This window comes from Vulpes lagopus, chromosome 8 (assembly GCF_018345385.1).
Source record: "Vulpes lagopus strain Blue_001 chromosome 8, ASM1834538v1, whole genome shotgun sequence".
NCBI lineage: Eukaryota > Metazoa > Chordata > Mammalia > Carnivora > Canidae > Vulpes > Vulpes lagopus.
The window spans coordinates 63009084-63024618 of NC_054831.1; the positions used below are offsets into that span (position 1 = coordinate 63009084).

Here is a 15535-nt window from a genome sequence, read left to right on the forward strand (position 1 = left end):
TTGAGAACCCTACTGGTTTACAGATATTCCCATCTCTCACTTTTATCCTTAAGGAGCCTATTCTCTGTCAAGCATATAAGCATGATCTCCCATCTTTACAAAAAACAAACAACTTTTTTTTTTTTTTTGGTAATTCCTCTTTCATCTTAACTTTTGCTCATCATCTCTCGCCTTCTTCTTCCCATCTACTTTTTTCCCATAAGTGAAAGTGAATTATTTCACTTATTTCTCCCTTTCTTTCTGGCTTTTAATTCCATGAAAATGCTTTCAAGCCTTCCATCCTCTTTTCCTGTGTTCCTGGAAGTGAATATTACCATCACCTAGTAGTTCACGTTGTTGTTCTTAATCTCTTAATCCTCTGTCCCCCTACATCCCTGCTCCTCCTCATCCACCCCATTCAGTCATAAAATCTGTTTATTCCACCTCCTGAATATCTCTAGAATCCACTTTTTAGTCTTTGGATCTCAAGTCTAGTTCAGTTCCATTTTATTTTCTATATTATAACTTGGATGACTTTTCTAAAATAGTCTCTTCCCATGTCAGACCTTTTTTTTTTTTTTTTAAGATTTTATTTACTTATTCATGAGAGACACAGAGAGAGAGAGGCAGAGACACAGGCAGAGGGAGTAGCAGGCTCCATGCAGGGAGCCCAACGCAGGACTCGATCCCAGGCCTCCAGGATCACGCCCTGGGTTGAAGGCAGGCACTAAACTGCTGAGCCACTGGGGTTGCCCCAGACCTTCTTAATCATGAGTTCTGGGGCTCTAGTATCTGCATTTTGAAAAGCTTAGTAGGTGATTTTTATGCAACTCTATAATTGCTTCATTTTCCTATTTAGAAATATTTCTTTGCTTTTAGGAATTCCTAAAACTCTTACTGTTGTTTTTATATGGCACTTTCTGATGTGATTGCAGGCTTTTAGCAAAGCCATTTTTGTTAACAAAAAATGTTTTAAATCCTTTTAAACAAGTGTTTAGTGACAAGTCAGTATTTAGTCATCTAATTATTGATACACCACCCATAAAATTTATCACTGAGGGGAGGGATCAGGAGGAAATGTGGGCATTCTAACTTAATGATTAATAATATTTGTCTATAACAAATGTGACGGCTAAGTTATAAAATATTTTAAAAATTTTTTCTTGCAGGTATTTATAACAGCAATGATGTAGCAGTATCATTTCCAAATGTGGTATCTGGCTCAGGATCTAGCACTCCTGTCTCCAGTTCTCATTTACCTCAGCAGTCTTCTGGGCATTTGCAACAAGTGGGAGCACTCTCCCCATCAGCAGCATCATCTGCAACCCCTGCTGTTGCTACAACTCAGGTAATCATTACAGTGCTATGAAGTAACCTGTAGATGGCTTTGTCGTTTTTGAAAGTGAGTTTGATTGGAGAAGAAAGAAACCTTGTATAGAAACCTTCCTATATAAATTCCTATAGGAATTGTTTTGACACGTTAGTGGAAATAATAGACATTTTTATGTGATATTCATGAGAAAGGACAAAAGAATACATTGTCATTAACTGATTCTTTTCAGTTTCTGAGTTTCTAATTTTTCCTGATGATGTAAACTAATAATTTGGTGGGAACTTTTATTCTTTCTTAACCAACAGAGCCACCTAGGTGCCCCTACTTTTATTTTATTTTTTTATTCTTTCAAAAAGTAGGACTTAGTTGGGTGACTGGCTGGCCCAGTTCGTAGGGTTGTGGGTTCAAGCTCCAAGTTGGGTGATGTAGAGATTACTTTAAAATCTTTAAAAATAAAATAAAGAGTAGTGGGACTTAGAAGGTGTGAACTAATTTTGGACTTCTTTAGTTTTAAACATTCTTTTTATAATTTAAAAAAATCACAGAAGTGCTATATGATTATCTGCTGTCTAAATTTTCAAAAACCAGTGTAAGAATGGGATAAAGAGTGGGATTGATCCCTACAAATACTGTATTGTTTTCCTTCTAGTGGAAGAGAAAGAATGTACATAAATACTGTAAATAAGTGACTGTGTTGGTGATTGTGCATTTATCCCTTTACTTTTAGATCTGTAAGGTTACTAGTTTTCAGGAATCCTTTAAAAACAAAGCAAGAAAATCATATCTTGCTTTTTAAATCAGAAAAATCATAATTTTGCATTATACAAATAAGGCAGTAAGTAGGCAAAGCTGCGTGTGCCCACGCACACACACTTTACCAAAGGTAATACATTAAAATTCCTAAAGTATATTTTTTATCTGTTTAGAATTCTTTATAATTTTACCCAAACCTCTAGTAATAAGTCTCTTAGTGTTTAGAGAAATTTTTAAAGATTTTATTTATTTATTTATTTATTTATTTATTTATTTATTTATTTATTTGAGACAGAGAGAGAGCAAGGGAGTGTGCAAGCAGGGAGAGGAAGAGGGACAGACAAACTCTATGTTGAGCACAGTCAGTCTCAAGGCTTGATCTCACGACCCACAAGATGATGCTCTGAGCCAAGATCCAGAGTTGGATGCTTAATTGAGTGAGCCACTTCAGATGCCCCAGGAGAAATTTATAATGGAGACAAATTTCTTTTCTTTTTTTTTTTTTTTTAAGATTTATTTATTTATTTATGATAGACATAGAGAGAAGAGAGAGAGAGAGGCAGAGACACAGGAGGAGGGAGAAACAGGCTCCACGCCAGGAGCCCGATGCGGGACTCGATCCCGGGACTCCAGGATCGCGCCCTGGGCCAAAGGCAGGCACTAAACCGCTGACCCACCCAGGGATCCCCTGGAGACAAATTTCTAATTACAGTTAGTTAAGTAGGTTGTTTGTAGGTTGCTGTAAATTTATGCTTTATGTGTGTGTTCATAATTTCCAATGTACAGGCCTTTAGAATATGTACATGCTTTTTAGTATTTTCTGTAAGCTGTACATCAAAGTGCAGTATTAGTTATTTTTAAAGTATGTAATGGTGCAATGCAAATAGTCACCATTATAATTAGGTCAGGTATTAGAATAAACAACAGTTCGGCACAGAAAACCAATGGCGTGATTAGTGGTATCATGTTTGAAAATGAAAGTTAACTATGTGGTGAACCTCTCACCTGAATAAGGGGAGTTTGACTAATTTAGAAGAGTTTTTTGTAGCTCATTTCACTAGCCCTGGTGAGGTAGCCAGCATACCAGGGGTGTGGGGTTAGAGAAGGTGAAAGGATAAATGAGAGAATGGTTCTTGTAAATAGTTTCATCTCTTTTAATTAAGTGTAGCCATATGCTGTTGATAGCTTTCTATCCTTGGACAAAGTCTCACATGAACATTTTCAGTGTGCATTTTTCTTTTCTTTCTTTATAAAAGTCTGTTTTAATTACTCTCTGGTTAATTCCAGGCTGAATTAAGCAAAAATCTCATTTCTTCTCATTCATTATGTTTGTGGTTTTGGGGGTTGGCATTAGGGAGGTGGGTGGGGGAAGTGGTGGTGAGGAGAAATTTATAGCTAGAGGGAGAATTCCACTTAACATATGACTCAACCAAAGAACAAAGAAATCATAGTTGCAAGTAATCCAGGATTCAGTCCAATTAAAATCCTTAGTGTTTATCCTCTTTCCCTGTTTCAGTAAGATGGGTCTCTTATAAATATGATCATCTAGTTAGACTCATGCTGCATGCTGAGACAACGGCATCTATGATTCTGTCTAGCAGTCACTGCTTTCTGCCTTCAAGCTGAAGCTGATTTAGCCTGGCTTATCTGGTGCTGCTGTAGCAACCATCAGTCTCCAGGCAACTGAGGCACGTTGACCTCTCTGTTGAACTGAGTGCAGAACTACTTCAATTTAGCTGCCGGAGACAATAGTATTGGTATTGAATGTGCAAAATGTGAATTTTCTAGGCAATTCGCAGGGGAAACAATACAAAAATATTTAGAAGAAATTGAATGTTTAATTGGGACTCTTAAGATTATGATGTACTTGGTAATTGAATCTTCTCTTCGAAAATGACAAGTTTATTTCTGTTTAACTTTCATATAGGCCCTGTTTGTTTTCAAATTGCACAAGGCATTGTGTTTAGGTAATCAAATGGTAATCTGTTATTTAGAGTTTCTTTATAGGTAGTTGATTAGCAACGCTATAATTGAGTTAATTAAAATTACTAATATTTAAAATGTAATTATAGGAGTCTTGTTACAGTTATTAAAAAAATCATCACACCAGCAAACAAATGTTTTAAAAAATATAAATCAGAGAACAGAAATGCTAAATTTGAATAATATTTTTGTCTCCCTTACTTTTTTTCCTCCCCAAAAAAACTTAATGAAAGTAGTAGATTTTAGTGACTGGCTTGGTGCCAGTATGAAAATCCAGAGGTCATTCTTGATCTTTCTGGCCTTGGTTTTTTAAGTAAGATAGACAGGCCTCTTGTTTAGCTTATTTGTTGTCTTAAGAATTGTTCCCTGGAAAGTGGTCAGGGAGGTAAGATCAGGAAGAGCTTAATAGAAATTAAAAACTGAGAACAGAATTGTGCTTTTAATGGAGGAAAAAGGAGACACTTGTAAAATTCTAGGGAAAAAAGTAATGCTTAGCAGCCCTAATTTGAAAAAACCTTTAAAAAATGTTTGATAATCTAGTTTTATATTCTTCAGTGTTAAATCCTTTTATTTTATTTGTTTTTAGAGTAATTATTCTTTCACAGAAAACAGCAATATAATTAATAGTTTCTTAACATTATTGGAAGATAGCACTACTGTCCGTGTGGGTTCGTTTGTTTGTTTTTTTAATGATGTGCTCTGTTCTTGTATCATGAGTAGAGGTATAAATTAGTTTCTGTAGGTGTGTCATTAATTTTTCATTTTACCTTTCAAATTCCACTCAGTCTTCTAGTTCTCCGTTAATTCTGTTTGTCTTTTGGGAAAAATTCAGATGCTTTTTTTTTTGAAAGATGATTCCCTTAATAGAAGAATTTAAGACCAAATGTAATGAAAAATGGTTGTATTATATTCTGCATTCTGGGTTTTGCTTTTGGGCATAGTCTTCATGTAGATAACCTGATTCTTTGTTTACTCTGTGTTACTATTATAAAAAATAAATTTAAAAATAAATGAAGGAACTTTCAGGGTTTATTTATGTGATATTCAGTAATTGCAGATGTTTAATATTTTTAAGGTACAATTAGTTTAGTGACTAATGTTTTGCACATGTCTGTGAGACTTTTACTTCCATCAGCTTTGACTGTTTCTTTTTCCAGTATTATAACTTTGGTATACATGGGTGTGTGGAGGGAGTTGTTTTTAGATTTCGTAGTCCTCGATTTCCTTTCAGATGATGTCTGCACTTCCATTCTGTTAGAGAATACGGTTCCATTTCCTTGGCAGATAGACCTGACTTCAGAGGATCTCTGACTTGATTGGTCAGACTGAATGTTTCTTTTATGTTTTAAGTAATTTCATAATAACTTGTAATTTTAAAGATGTTAACATTTTGTGCAAAATAAGTTTTTATAAAGTGCTTTGTAATGTCACTTCCTATTGGGTGATGAAAATGTTAAGTAACTATGCAACATCACATGTCCATCACATGTCTAATAAGTGGTGGAACTAAGTTTTGGAAACAAGGCAGTCTGACTCCAGAGTCGCATCTCCAAGTTTATTAATCATTACCATAAAATGAATTTCCCAGTGATGTGCCTCTGCATCAAGAGGTATCTCTTTGAAAAGCATTGTTAGGAATTTTACTGTGTTCATTTGTGTGACACAATACCAAATAGAAATTTGAGTCAGAAATCTTGAATTCTTGGAGCTTTGCTACTCACTAGTGTGACTGTGGGCAGATCTTAATTTGTGGGTGTCGATTCTTTTTGTGTGTAAGATAAAATACTTAAAAATACCTGTCCTCTCTCTTATGAGGACTGATATGTTATGAACTTCAAATGAGAGTAAGTACATTGTAGACCATAAAGTACTTTGGATTTAATGGTTATTATACTGGTGTTACAATTATTATAGGACTCTTAGTTTCAGCTGTTACAGAAACAGCCTGTTTATCAGTGAGATAAATTGTACAGAAGCACTTCCCTTCTTAAAAATAGTATTAAAACATTTTCTGTTAAAATATATCATTGTATGTCAACATAGATATATGAATTTTAGCTATTTTTAGATTTAGCTGTTGACTGAGGTCTTTCCAGTTCTTAAATTATTTCAATAGCTGCTTTAATTCTAAGGGACTTAATTTTTTCTGAAAAAGATGGGTGATATATTGATTAGGTATTAACCAATTAGGAAACCTGCTTAGAATTGGTTGGTTATTCTATACAGTCCTGTTGTCCAATCATGAGTGTTCAGTGATGGTTTAACAACAATTTAATCCCTCCCACTACTTTATAGAAACTCAATTGTGGGGCATTTCAGCATTAGCCTAAACAATGGTTTTGAATACGTTAAGCTCCTAACAATTAGGGAGCAGTTTGGGGCATTGAATAATGTGGAATGATGCAATTGAACCTGACAGCTTTAACAGTCAGCCTACTCATGGGACCTGAAAGTTGTTCACACTTGGTTTCATCTCTCATCACACGCTGAGTATTAAAGCCTTACTGGTGGGAGCTGACACAGAAATGGGGTCTGTTATCAGAATATGTTTCATAGTGCAAAGTTTGAATTGAGTTGGAGAATATCTGAAACTTTCCATTGTTCTCTAATTTTTTCCTGAAAACTTTTCTAGTCAAATTGTGTTTGCAAACTGAAAAATATATATAATCATTAAAATATTTGAATCCCTATATTACATTTGCACTATTGCTTTGTTATTTAGAATACATCTATTAAAATATCATTGCATAATGAGACATTTATACCGTCTAGTTTTTCTTAAGGAAATAGGTTTTAATCTTTGAAATATAGCTGTGTTAATATAAAAATATAATCAATAAATGATATTCTCTAATGAAGTTTATGGAAAATATGGATGTCATAATAGCATAGGAAAATAATTTCTAAAATAAGCTAAAATTTGAGTGCTTACCATGTGGCAAAGGATTCTTTATAAGCCCTGTATACTAGCTCAGTTAATTCTGGCAATTTTCTTATAAGGTAGGTGCTATTATTAGTTCCATTTTTACCCTTGGAAATTGAAGGACAGAGAGGGTTAGCACCTTGCCCAGGTGAGAAAGCTTGATTTACTGCAGATACAGTGATGATGAAAAGTTTTTTCTTCTAAGAATGTATGTGAAATAGAAATTTTAAAAGTAATATTCAGTTTAGTGAGTCTGACAGGATATTAGAAGAATGTATTTTTAAATCGTATGTCAGGGTTGGAACGCTTGAAGAAGCAGCTCTTATGTGTTTTAGAGTTTGTTTGACTTCAATGTTTATTGACAGGTTAATTGTACATTTAAAAAATGCTTGCTATAACCCCTTCCTGTATGATGGAAGGTATGAAGTTTCATATCCACCTCTAGATGATGTATTGCTGTGATACTTTCCAAAGGTGAAGTTTTTATAGGTTTTGTTCTCTCAAACTTAATTTCTGTTGTTTATTCTTTATTATTCTGCCTTTACCAACATTAGAGAGAAAAAAAAAAAACCTAACAAAAACTATCATCTACTTTAAGTTTGCTATTCAAATAACTGAGAAGGCTTTTAGCATTTTTTTCCTCCACAGCTGACTCTTTTAGAAGGAACCAAGTGCCTAGGAATTTGGTAAAGTTACTTTACCAGAGATCTTTTAAAACTTCTCTATGGTCATAAGCAGATATTTGGAATATGGAAGGTGAACTGTTACCAACAGGGGAAATTTCAAGCTGAAATGTCATTTTAATCTTGTTAATATTTTAATATGGTCCGTGAATCTACTTAGGAAACACTAAATTGATTTGAGTTTGAATATTGTCTTAGTATCTTTCTAGATATTTTAGCATAATAACTTATTCCAAATTTCCTTAGGGTTATTTGACTCAGGCACCTAAACATGGATTTTTTTTCAAAGTGGCTTAAATTTACCTCAGGAATTATTCAATTTATTCTTACTCATCTTGCCTTTGGATCTTTTTTTTTTTTTTTTTAAAGATTTTATTTATTTATTCATGAGAGACACAGAGAGAGGCAGAGACACAGGCAGAGGGAAAAGCAGGCTCCATACAGGGAGCCTGATGTGGGACTCGATCCTGGGTCTCCAGGATCACACTCCAGGCTGCCCTATACCCTATACTTCTCTTAGTGAGGCTTTTACTAAAGTATTAGGGTGAGTATCATATAACGTCTAGAGTGGAAGTAGTTCCTTTCAATTGTTAATCTTGGGAAGGAAACAAAGTCTAAGATCATATATTGGAAGTTAAAGCAGAAGTTAATTATGGCAATATGAACTTACAGGATTTATTAAATATTTTTATCTTGGTCTAATCTATTTACACATGTTGAATAGATGATATGATTTCAGTGGGACACTATGAAGTCAAGTAACCAGTTTGTTTTATAATCAATAGGAACTTTTGAGTCTACACAATGTCTGACATTATGTGTATGCTCTCCTCAGGAAGTTGCCTTCTCACCATTCTCCCTTACCCTTCTTCATTGCTCCTAAGTTGTAAATCTCTTCACTAAACTGATGGGAGTTGGGACAGCTGGGTGGTTCAGTGGTTGAGCATCTGTCTTTGGCTCAGGGCATGATCCTGAATTCCTGGGATTCATATTGGGCTCCCTGCATGGAGCCCGCTTCTCCTTCTGCCTGTGTCTCTGCCTCTCTCTCTCTCTGTGTCTCTCATGAATAAATAAATAAATAAATCTTAAAAAACAAAACAAAACAAAACAAAAAAACAGAACTGATGGGAGTTTCTTGGCCCTGAGGTGGAACAGAGTTATTGTGGGTTCCCAACATTCACCATTCTAAACATCATTTCAGAAGCATTGTCTAAGCAGTTGTTAGACATTTGTGGGTTCTTGAGTTTTAATGTAGAGTGATTGAGATGTTTTAATATGCCATAGAATGCAGCTTGATAAAATTAGTAACTTTTAATCTCTTTTCCAAAATTTCTAGTTTCAGTAATTGCAATATTTTTAAAAAGCAAACTACCAGATAATTTTTACTCATTTAGGGAATTTGGGAAATTGGTCATTTAGAATAACAAAGAATGTATTCCCATTTTAGGTTTTTGTTATTAATTTTGCTTTTGCCTGTCACCTTTATAAAATATATAGTTTCCTCTTGAAATTATGCTAAAGATGATTTATCTTCTTCTTGGTGATAATGATTATGTAAATCAGTTATTATGCAGTACTGCTTTGCATTTTGATCTTTTTTAGCATGGTGGGCTAATGTATGATAGAGAAACTGAGATAATTTGAAGACTGCATCAAAAAGTGCAAAACTAATAAGGAATAAATATAAAGCCCTTGCAGAAAGTGCCCTTCCTGAAAAAGTGTACTTCTGAGGAGTAGGATCTTTTGATTTTTTTTTTTTTTAAGATTTTATTTATTCATGAGAGACACAGAGAGAAAGGCAGTGACACAGGCAGAGGGAGAAGCAGGCTCCCTGCACGGAGTCCGATGCCAGACTCGATCCCAAGACTCCGGGATCATGCCCTGAGCCAAAGGCAGTGCTCAACCACTGAGCCACCCAGGCTTCCCAGATCTTTTGATTCTTATTAAAAGATGAAGGCAACGCATAAAACTGTTAATTGGAATTAATAAAGTAGTCCCAACTGATATAATATTAGTTATGTTTCAACCATTATAGATGAGTGCGTGGTAAAGGAGAGCAAGAAGGCTAAGATACAGACGCTAAAGCATTTAGATGTCCATGTTCTTTGAGCACCACCTCAGCAGCACTCTGTAATATATGCGCTCACTCTTGTTCATGTTCCTCTTTCTTCTTACACTGTTAGCTGTTGATTCCTGCTGCCAACCAATGTCTCAATAAATGACTTTTCTTCCTCTTTCTAATAAATTTTCACTTCTGATATTTTATATGCTTAGTGGTCTTTTTAGAATTATATCTAGAGTAAGAGCAAATTGGTTCTGCAAAGGGGTATTTTTAAGTATATGGTACCTGAGACGTTAACACATGGGACTGATGATGTCTGCTCTTTCTGTTTGTCTGTTTGGTGGTTTTTCTTATCCTAACTTATTTTATGAGTAGCCAAGATTTCCAAGTCGTTGACTTCTGGAGATATAAAAAAATCTTACTATATTTCCATTTATGAATTGTATATTTTAGTATGCCATACTACTAAATACATGGTAAATGTCTAGTATGATCTTGAGGTTAAAATTAGGTAGCTTTTACTGAGGGCTAATTGATTGTTAAACAAGACTTTATAGTACAAACTTACTGGCTTTCAATACACATCTTTAATAAGAGGAAAAAAATGAAACCGAAAATTGACCAATTAAACTTGAACATGAAAGAATGAGCTAGGAAGTACACACTTTGAAACAATGGAAAACAAGGACAGGATTCCACATCACAGAGTATTTCTGTGAATTGTAAAGTCCAATTTTCATGCCCAGTAAGTTGGCTAGAGGCCACATATAATGTCAGGGTCTTTTTCCAGAAACACAGTTTATTTTCTGTAATATTTTGCTTGTTATAACTACTATGTTGTCTTGGTCTCTTGTGTGCCATTGTACACGTTAGAATGCCTCCATCTTTTGTTTTGCTGTTACTTGGCTTCTTTATATTAGAAGTGCTTCAGTCCTTGGAAATTATTTTCCAGAATTCTGTTCGGAAATAATATAGAATGGTATCATTTTATAAAGGCTTAAGTTTGATTTCATTCATAAAAAAGAATATGACATCTACTTTAAAATTTGTGGTTCTGTTAAATCTGAAAAGTATTTCAGGCTAGTAATAGCCGCCTTTGAGTAACAGTATTTTGTGTACAAGAGATTTGCTCCCCAAATGCCACATTTTAAGGTTGTAATATTCTTAGAAAGTGGGAGAAAGTATTCACATCAAAGAAGGCATTTTTATTACATTGGATTACGCAAGACTTTGGCCAGCCTCCTTAGCTTCATCTGTTTAAGGGTTCATTTTCGCTTGTTTGGCACAAGTCCCAGTACAGGCCTTCAGAATTGTGGTTAGCAACATGAATGAATTACAAACTTTGGACCAGCTCTCCAGTTAGTGGAGTTGGCTTCCTGCCAAAAAGACAGTGCCTTATATGGGGTCAGGGCAAAGCTGTGATTCGTTGAGCTCTGCATTGTATAGAAAACATACTTGTGATGCCTGTTTGCTTTCTTTTAAAATAAAAACAAAACAAAACAGAAAAAGCAGCAGGCTTCCAAGTCTATCAAAATAGGAAGTAACAGAATAGTGTGCAGGTTTTACTAATGACAGAGTTTAAGCAATGGAAATATCGCTTTGTATAGTTAAAATACTAAAAGTAGAAATTGGACCTTTTGACCTCCTTCGCCAGACTGTGATGTAAGAGACTGAAGCATTTGTTAGACATCTGTTGTCTACCTGCCCTTATTTTGTAAATGGTTTAATAAGATTAAATAATTAGTCATATGTTCACATGGTTACCATTCCATTGAGTTTTGTTAGTGAAGCAAAAATAACTTTGTGCCAGTCTTTTTTTTTTTTTAATTTGGAATTATGTAACTTTTCAAAAATTGAAATATTGTAATGGTAAAACTAGAAAGAATGAAATTTGCTCTTCAGAAAGTCAGGAATGTTTGCTTATATTTTTAGGTTGGAAAAAATAGTTACTATGTCAATGAGGAGGAAGAATATGAAGGTATTTTCAAATATAATTCATTTATCTTTGTCATTCTTTTCATTTAGGCAAATACCCTCTCTGGATCTTCTCTTAGTCAGGCACCATCTCATATGTATGGCAATAGATTAAATCCAAGTTCATCAATGGCAGCTCTTATAGTTCAGTCTGAAAACAATCAAACAGGTAAGTTTTCAAGAATTTTTAAATTCTCCCCCAATGTAAATCCACCCTCCTCCCGCCATTGGCTTATTTTATTTGAAAAATCTAAAGGTGTGGTTAATACAGGATTGTGCTGCACACACACACCTCCACCTTAACCAAAAGAGTCACAGTTGGAAGTAAATAGTGTGCTGTGCTGCAAAATAGTGATGTGCTTTTTTTACTGTCTGAAATGTAAATGTTTAAGCAGAGCCATCAGCAGGCAGGAATGCAACAATGTCTCCTGTGACTTTTGTGATTGATGTGTTCAGTTCTCAGTTCTGTGCAATGAAAGTAACATAACACTGGGCTTTTCTGTGAATAGCCTAAACCTTTATTTGCATAATTCATGAAATTGCATTACACAAACTTGGTTTAAAAAAAAAATCCTGTTAGAGAATTTCTACAGTGTTTAGTAATCCTGTGAATTTTTACCAGTTGACATTTTGTAGCATTTGCCTCTTGTACTGTTTTAATGAGCCACTGGATTTGCTTTGTTTCATTCCATCCTTAAGGATTTGTTGACATGTCCAAGTAGTCATGCCTGTTTGGGGGAAGGGAATGGGTTTAGCAGTTCACCAAGAATGGATCAGTCATGTCTTTACCCTTTAAGGGTCAGAGGTTACCTGACTCAGAATAAGGGGAGGACAACCTTGAAAGAGGCCAGATAGGGTGATTTTAGAAGGAACGGACTTGTAGGGGAAATACAAGTTACTTTTCAAGTGGAGATATTCAGTGTTACCAAAGAATTATTTTGAAGAAATTAAGGATAGATAGAATGCTATATTCCTATTTATTTTTGTCAACTTTAAATTTTGAATTTTGTCAACTTTAAATTTGTAGCGTTATATTTAATTTTATTCTTGGTGTGGGAGTCCATGTAATATATGTAATTTTAGTTACCGTGTGTGGCTGTATGTAATACATTATGTATTTTATGACTTGTCTTGGGATGCAAAGTGTTAAAAAATACAAAGCATAAGGATTTGCTGTGATAAGCATACAGATTAGCTGTCCACAGCTGTGATTCATTACTTTAACCGTAGAAATTAAAAGTGGCTGAGGGGAGGGTACTGCAAATGCAAACCACGCTTCTGTGCTGTAAAATTGAAAGGAATGAAAGAACGGAACATAATCCATGGCCTTCTACACCCACAAAAACATGTAGGGACAACGCCTTAACATGCCACAGTTCAGCAATTCTGAACTAGCAATATACTAGATCTTCTACTTTCATAGTAACTGCAAAGATAGTGGTAAAGGTTTTATGTACGATTTAGGAAAAATCAGGGCAAGAGCTTAAAACCTCTTATCTAGTGAGAGTCACTTTATCAGCTATGAAATATTTACACTGCAGATCAAGATCTTGGAGACAATAGCCGCAGCCTTGTTGGCAGAGGAAGCTCACCCCGAGGAAGTCTCTCACCACGGTAAGCATTATTTACTCTGCAGAGTATAGGCAAAGGAAACATTTTGAGATTTGGAAACTTCTTTATCTCCTATCAGAGCGAACATTTGTGAGGCTGTAAAAGCATTTTGTAGATAAGCATGTCTGGACTGTCAAGAAAAATGATTCTAAATTAATTTGAATATTAATTTAACCACATGGTTAGATTTCTAAGCTTTTAAGAAGACATCCCTTTTCTTAGATTTCCGATCAATTTCAACTCTCTTGTTTTTATCATTTGTATATTTAGCTGCTGGTTCTACTAAATACATTAATTTGGCTAATTTTTCTTGGTCACGAAATAGTCTTTAAATCTCTTAAAGCTAGAGGCTCAAGGCTTTCAACTTTGGGTTCCAGTTTTAGCCCTGTTGTGGGCCTTGCACGTAACCCTTTCATCTCTAGTTTCCTAGTTTCTAGGGGCTCATTTATAAAAATTCTCTAATTCTTGGGGTACCTGGTTGACTCACTTGGAAGAACATGCAACTCTTGATCTTGGGATCATAAGTTTAAGCCCTACATTAGGTGTAGAGATTACTTAAAAAAAAAAAAAGAATAAACTTCTGAAGAAAAAATCTTTCTAGTTTCTAAAATTGTTTGAATCAAAGTATAACAAATTTTTACCTTGTTCTCTGAAATTGTCATAGATACTACATGATAGAATAGGTACCTTATTTAATGTATATGAAGTTATTCTTGTTAGAGTTTTTACCAGAGTTCTACTGAAAGGGTTGAATTTCTCTGTCACAGTCTAAGTGCCCTACATCTTCTGTTCTCTATGGGAAGTATGGCAGAAAGGAATATTGTATCAGTTTGTAGAAAACAATGGAACTTTAGGCTATGGCTCTTTTTTTTATTAATTGCATTCTGCTTTCAACTTATATACCTTCTAGTTTGTTTTCTCTCTGCTCTCTGATTTTGTGAACTCTGCCTCAAGCAGGGTTAGACGGTGTGAATGGAGAACAGAAGGAGGTGAAAGTCCATTCTGGAGTCTTTTTTCAACTGTGGGAACTTACAATTTCTATTAAAAATTAAAAATTTTTTATGCAGTGATACCATGAATATCTGTTGTTATTTTGCTGATATACTGGTAATGTCTTAAGGAACATTTTTATCATTAGAATTAATTCAGTAACCTCTAATTTTGCTATTTCCTAGTGGTACATCTAGTAGTGTCTTTTTCCTTTAAAATTCCTGGGTGACCTAAAAGTCTGGACACCTAACTGACTTCTAACTGAACTCTGGAGGAAATATTCTTTCTTTTAAAACTAGGACTCTGAAGGACACAATGATAGCATCAGCTGACTAATCTGTAATTTTATGCTGTGATTACTTCTGTACTGTTTTATTCTTATTTTCAAAGAAGAAAACGAATGGACTTTTGCTCATGTGTTTAATGGAAGGAAACATTTCTGTGTTCCCCTCTTAAAATATCCTAGAAGCTACACAGAAATTTTGCAAGATCCCTTAGTCCTATTCTGCTTAGCATAGTTCTTAGGTTTTTAGTGGCCAAATGGATAAAACATTAAAACAATAAATTATACCAAATTATTTTTAGCATATATTTCCAACTTTATATTACCCTTTAAAAATCAGCCTGAAATTTAATAACCTAAATTATCCTGGTGTAATGTACTATTTAGAGAGAGTTGGTTATCTGTATGTAGTATGTGATGTTTACATGTGGAAAAAAACCCTTCATTTGTTTAACTTGTTCAGAGATTTGGTAGAGAAGCACACTGAGGCAGTGGCAGAGCACTAGAGCTTTTTGGAAGACCCGAGCCGACCCCAGCTCTGCCCTTTGCACAAGTTACTAAAGGCCCTTCCTGTTTCCTCATGTAGAAATGGAACCAGTAAGCCAGGTTTTGACTTCTCACTCAATTGTTATGAAGATCATGTAATTATGTGGAAACACTTGGGAAAGTCTGAAGCCCTTTACTAATGTACTATTCTAGTGTGGGGGCTGGAGGCAGAGATGGCCATGTTTACTAATTGGAAACAAGAAAGTGAATGAGAGGACATTACATGTTCATGTTAAGTAATACTTATTTTTGAAGACTTAAGTTGTTACCATTTGAAGTACAGATCCAAGGCATTTTAGAAAAATTTGTATAATTTGCTCAAATAAAAATTGCTTTGGTCTTGCTAATGCTCCTTAATCCTGTAAATACTAGAAAATCCGTATTTTTGACTGTATAACAAAAGGCTCCTTCAAAA

The 15535-nt window shown here is 34.7% G+C and overlaps 1 protein-coding gene across 12 annotated transcripts in view; it reads left to right on the plus strand.

Annotated features, from left to right (window-relative positions):
* The window catches only part of MLLT10 (MLLT10 histone lysine methyltransferase DOT1L cofactor), a 259317-nt gene that overhangs the window by 228207 nt on the left and 15575 nt on the right, over nucleotides 1–15535 (plus strand). For all 12 annotated transcript variants that reach the window (XM_041765075.1, XM_041765081.1, XM_041765074.1 and 9 more), the window contains 3 exons: nucleotides 1149–1327; nucleotides 11742–11859; nucleotides 13232–13304. In XM_041765075.1, the coding sequence (XP_041621009.1) occupies nucleotides 1149–1327; nucleotides 11742–11859; nucleotides 13232–13304 (370 nt within the window). The remainder of the gene's footprint in view (nucleotides 1–1148; nucleotides 1328–11741; nucleotides 11860–13231; nucleotides 13305–15535) is intronic.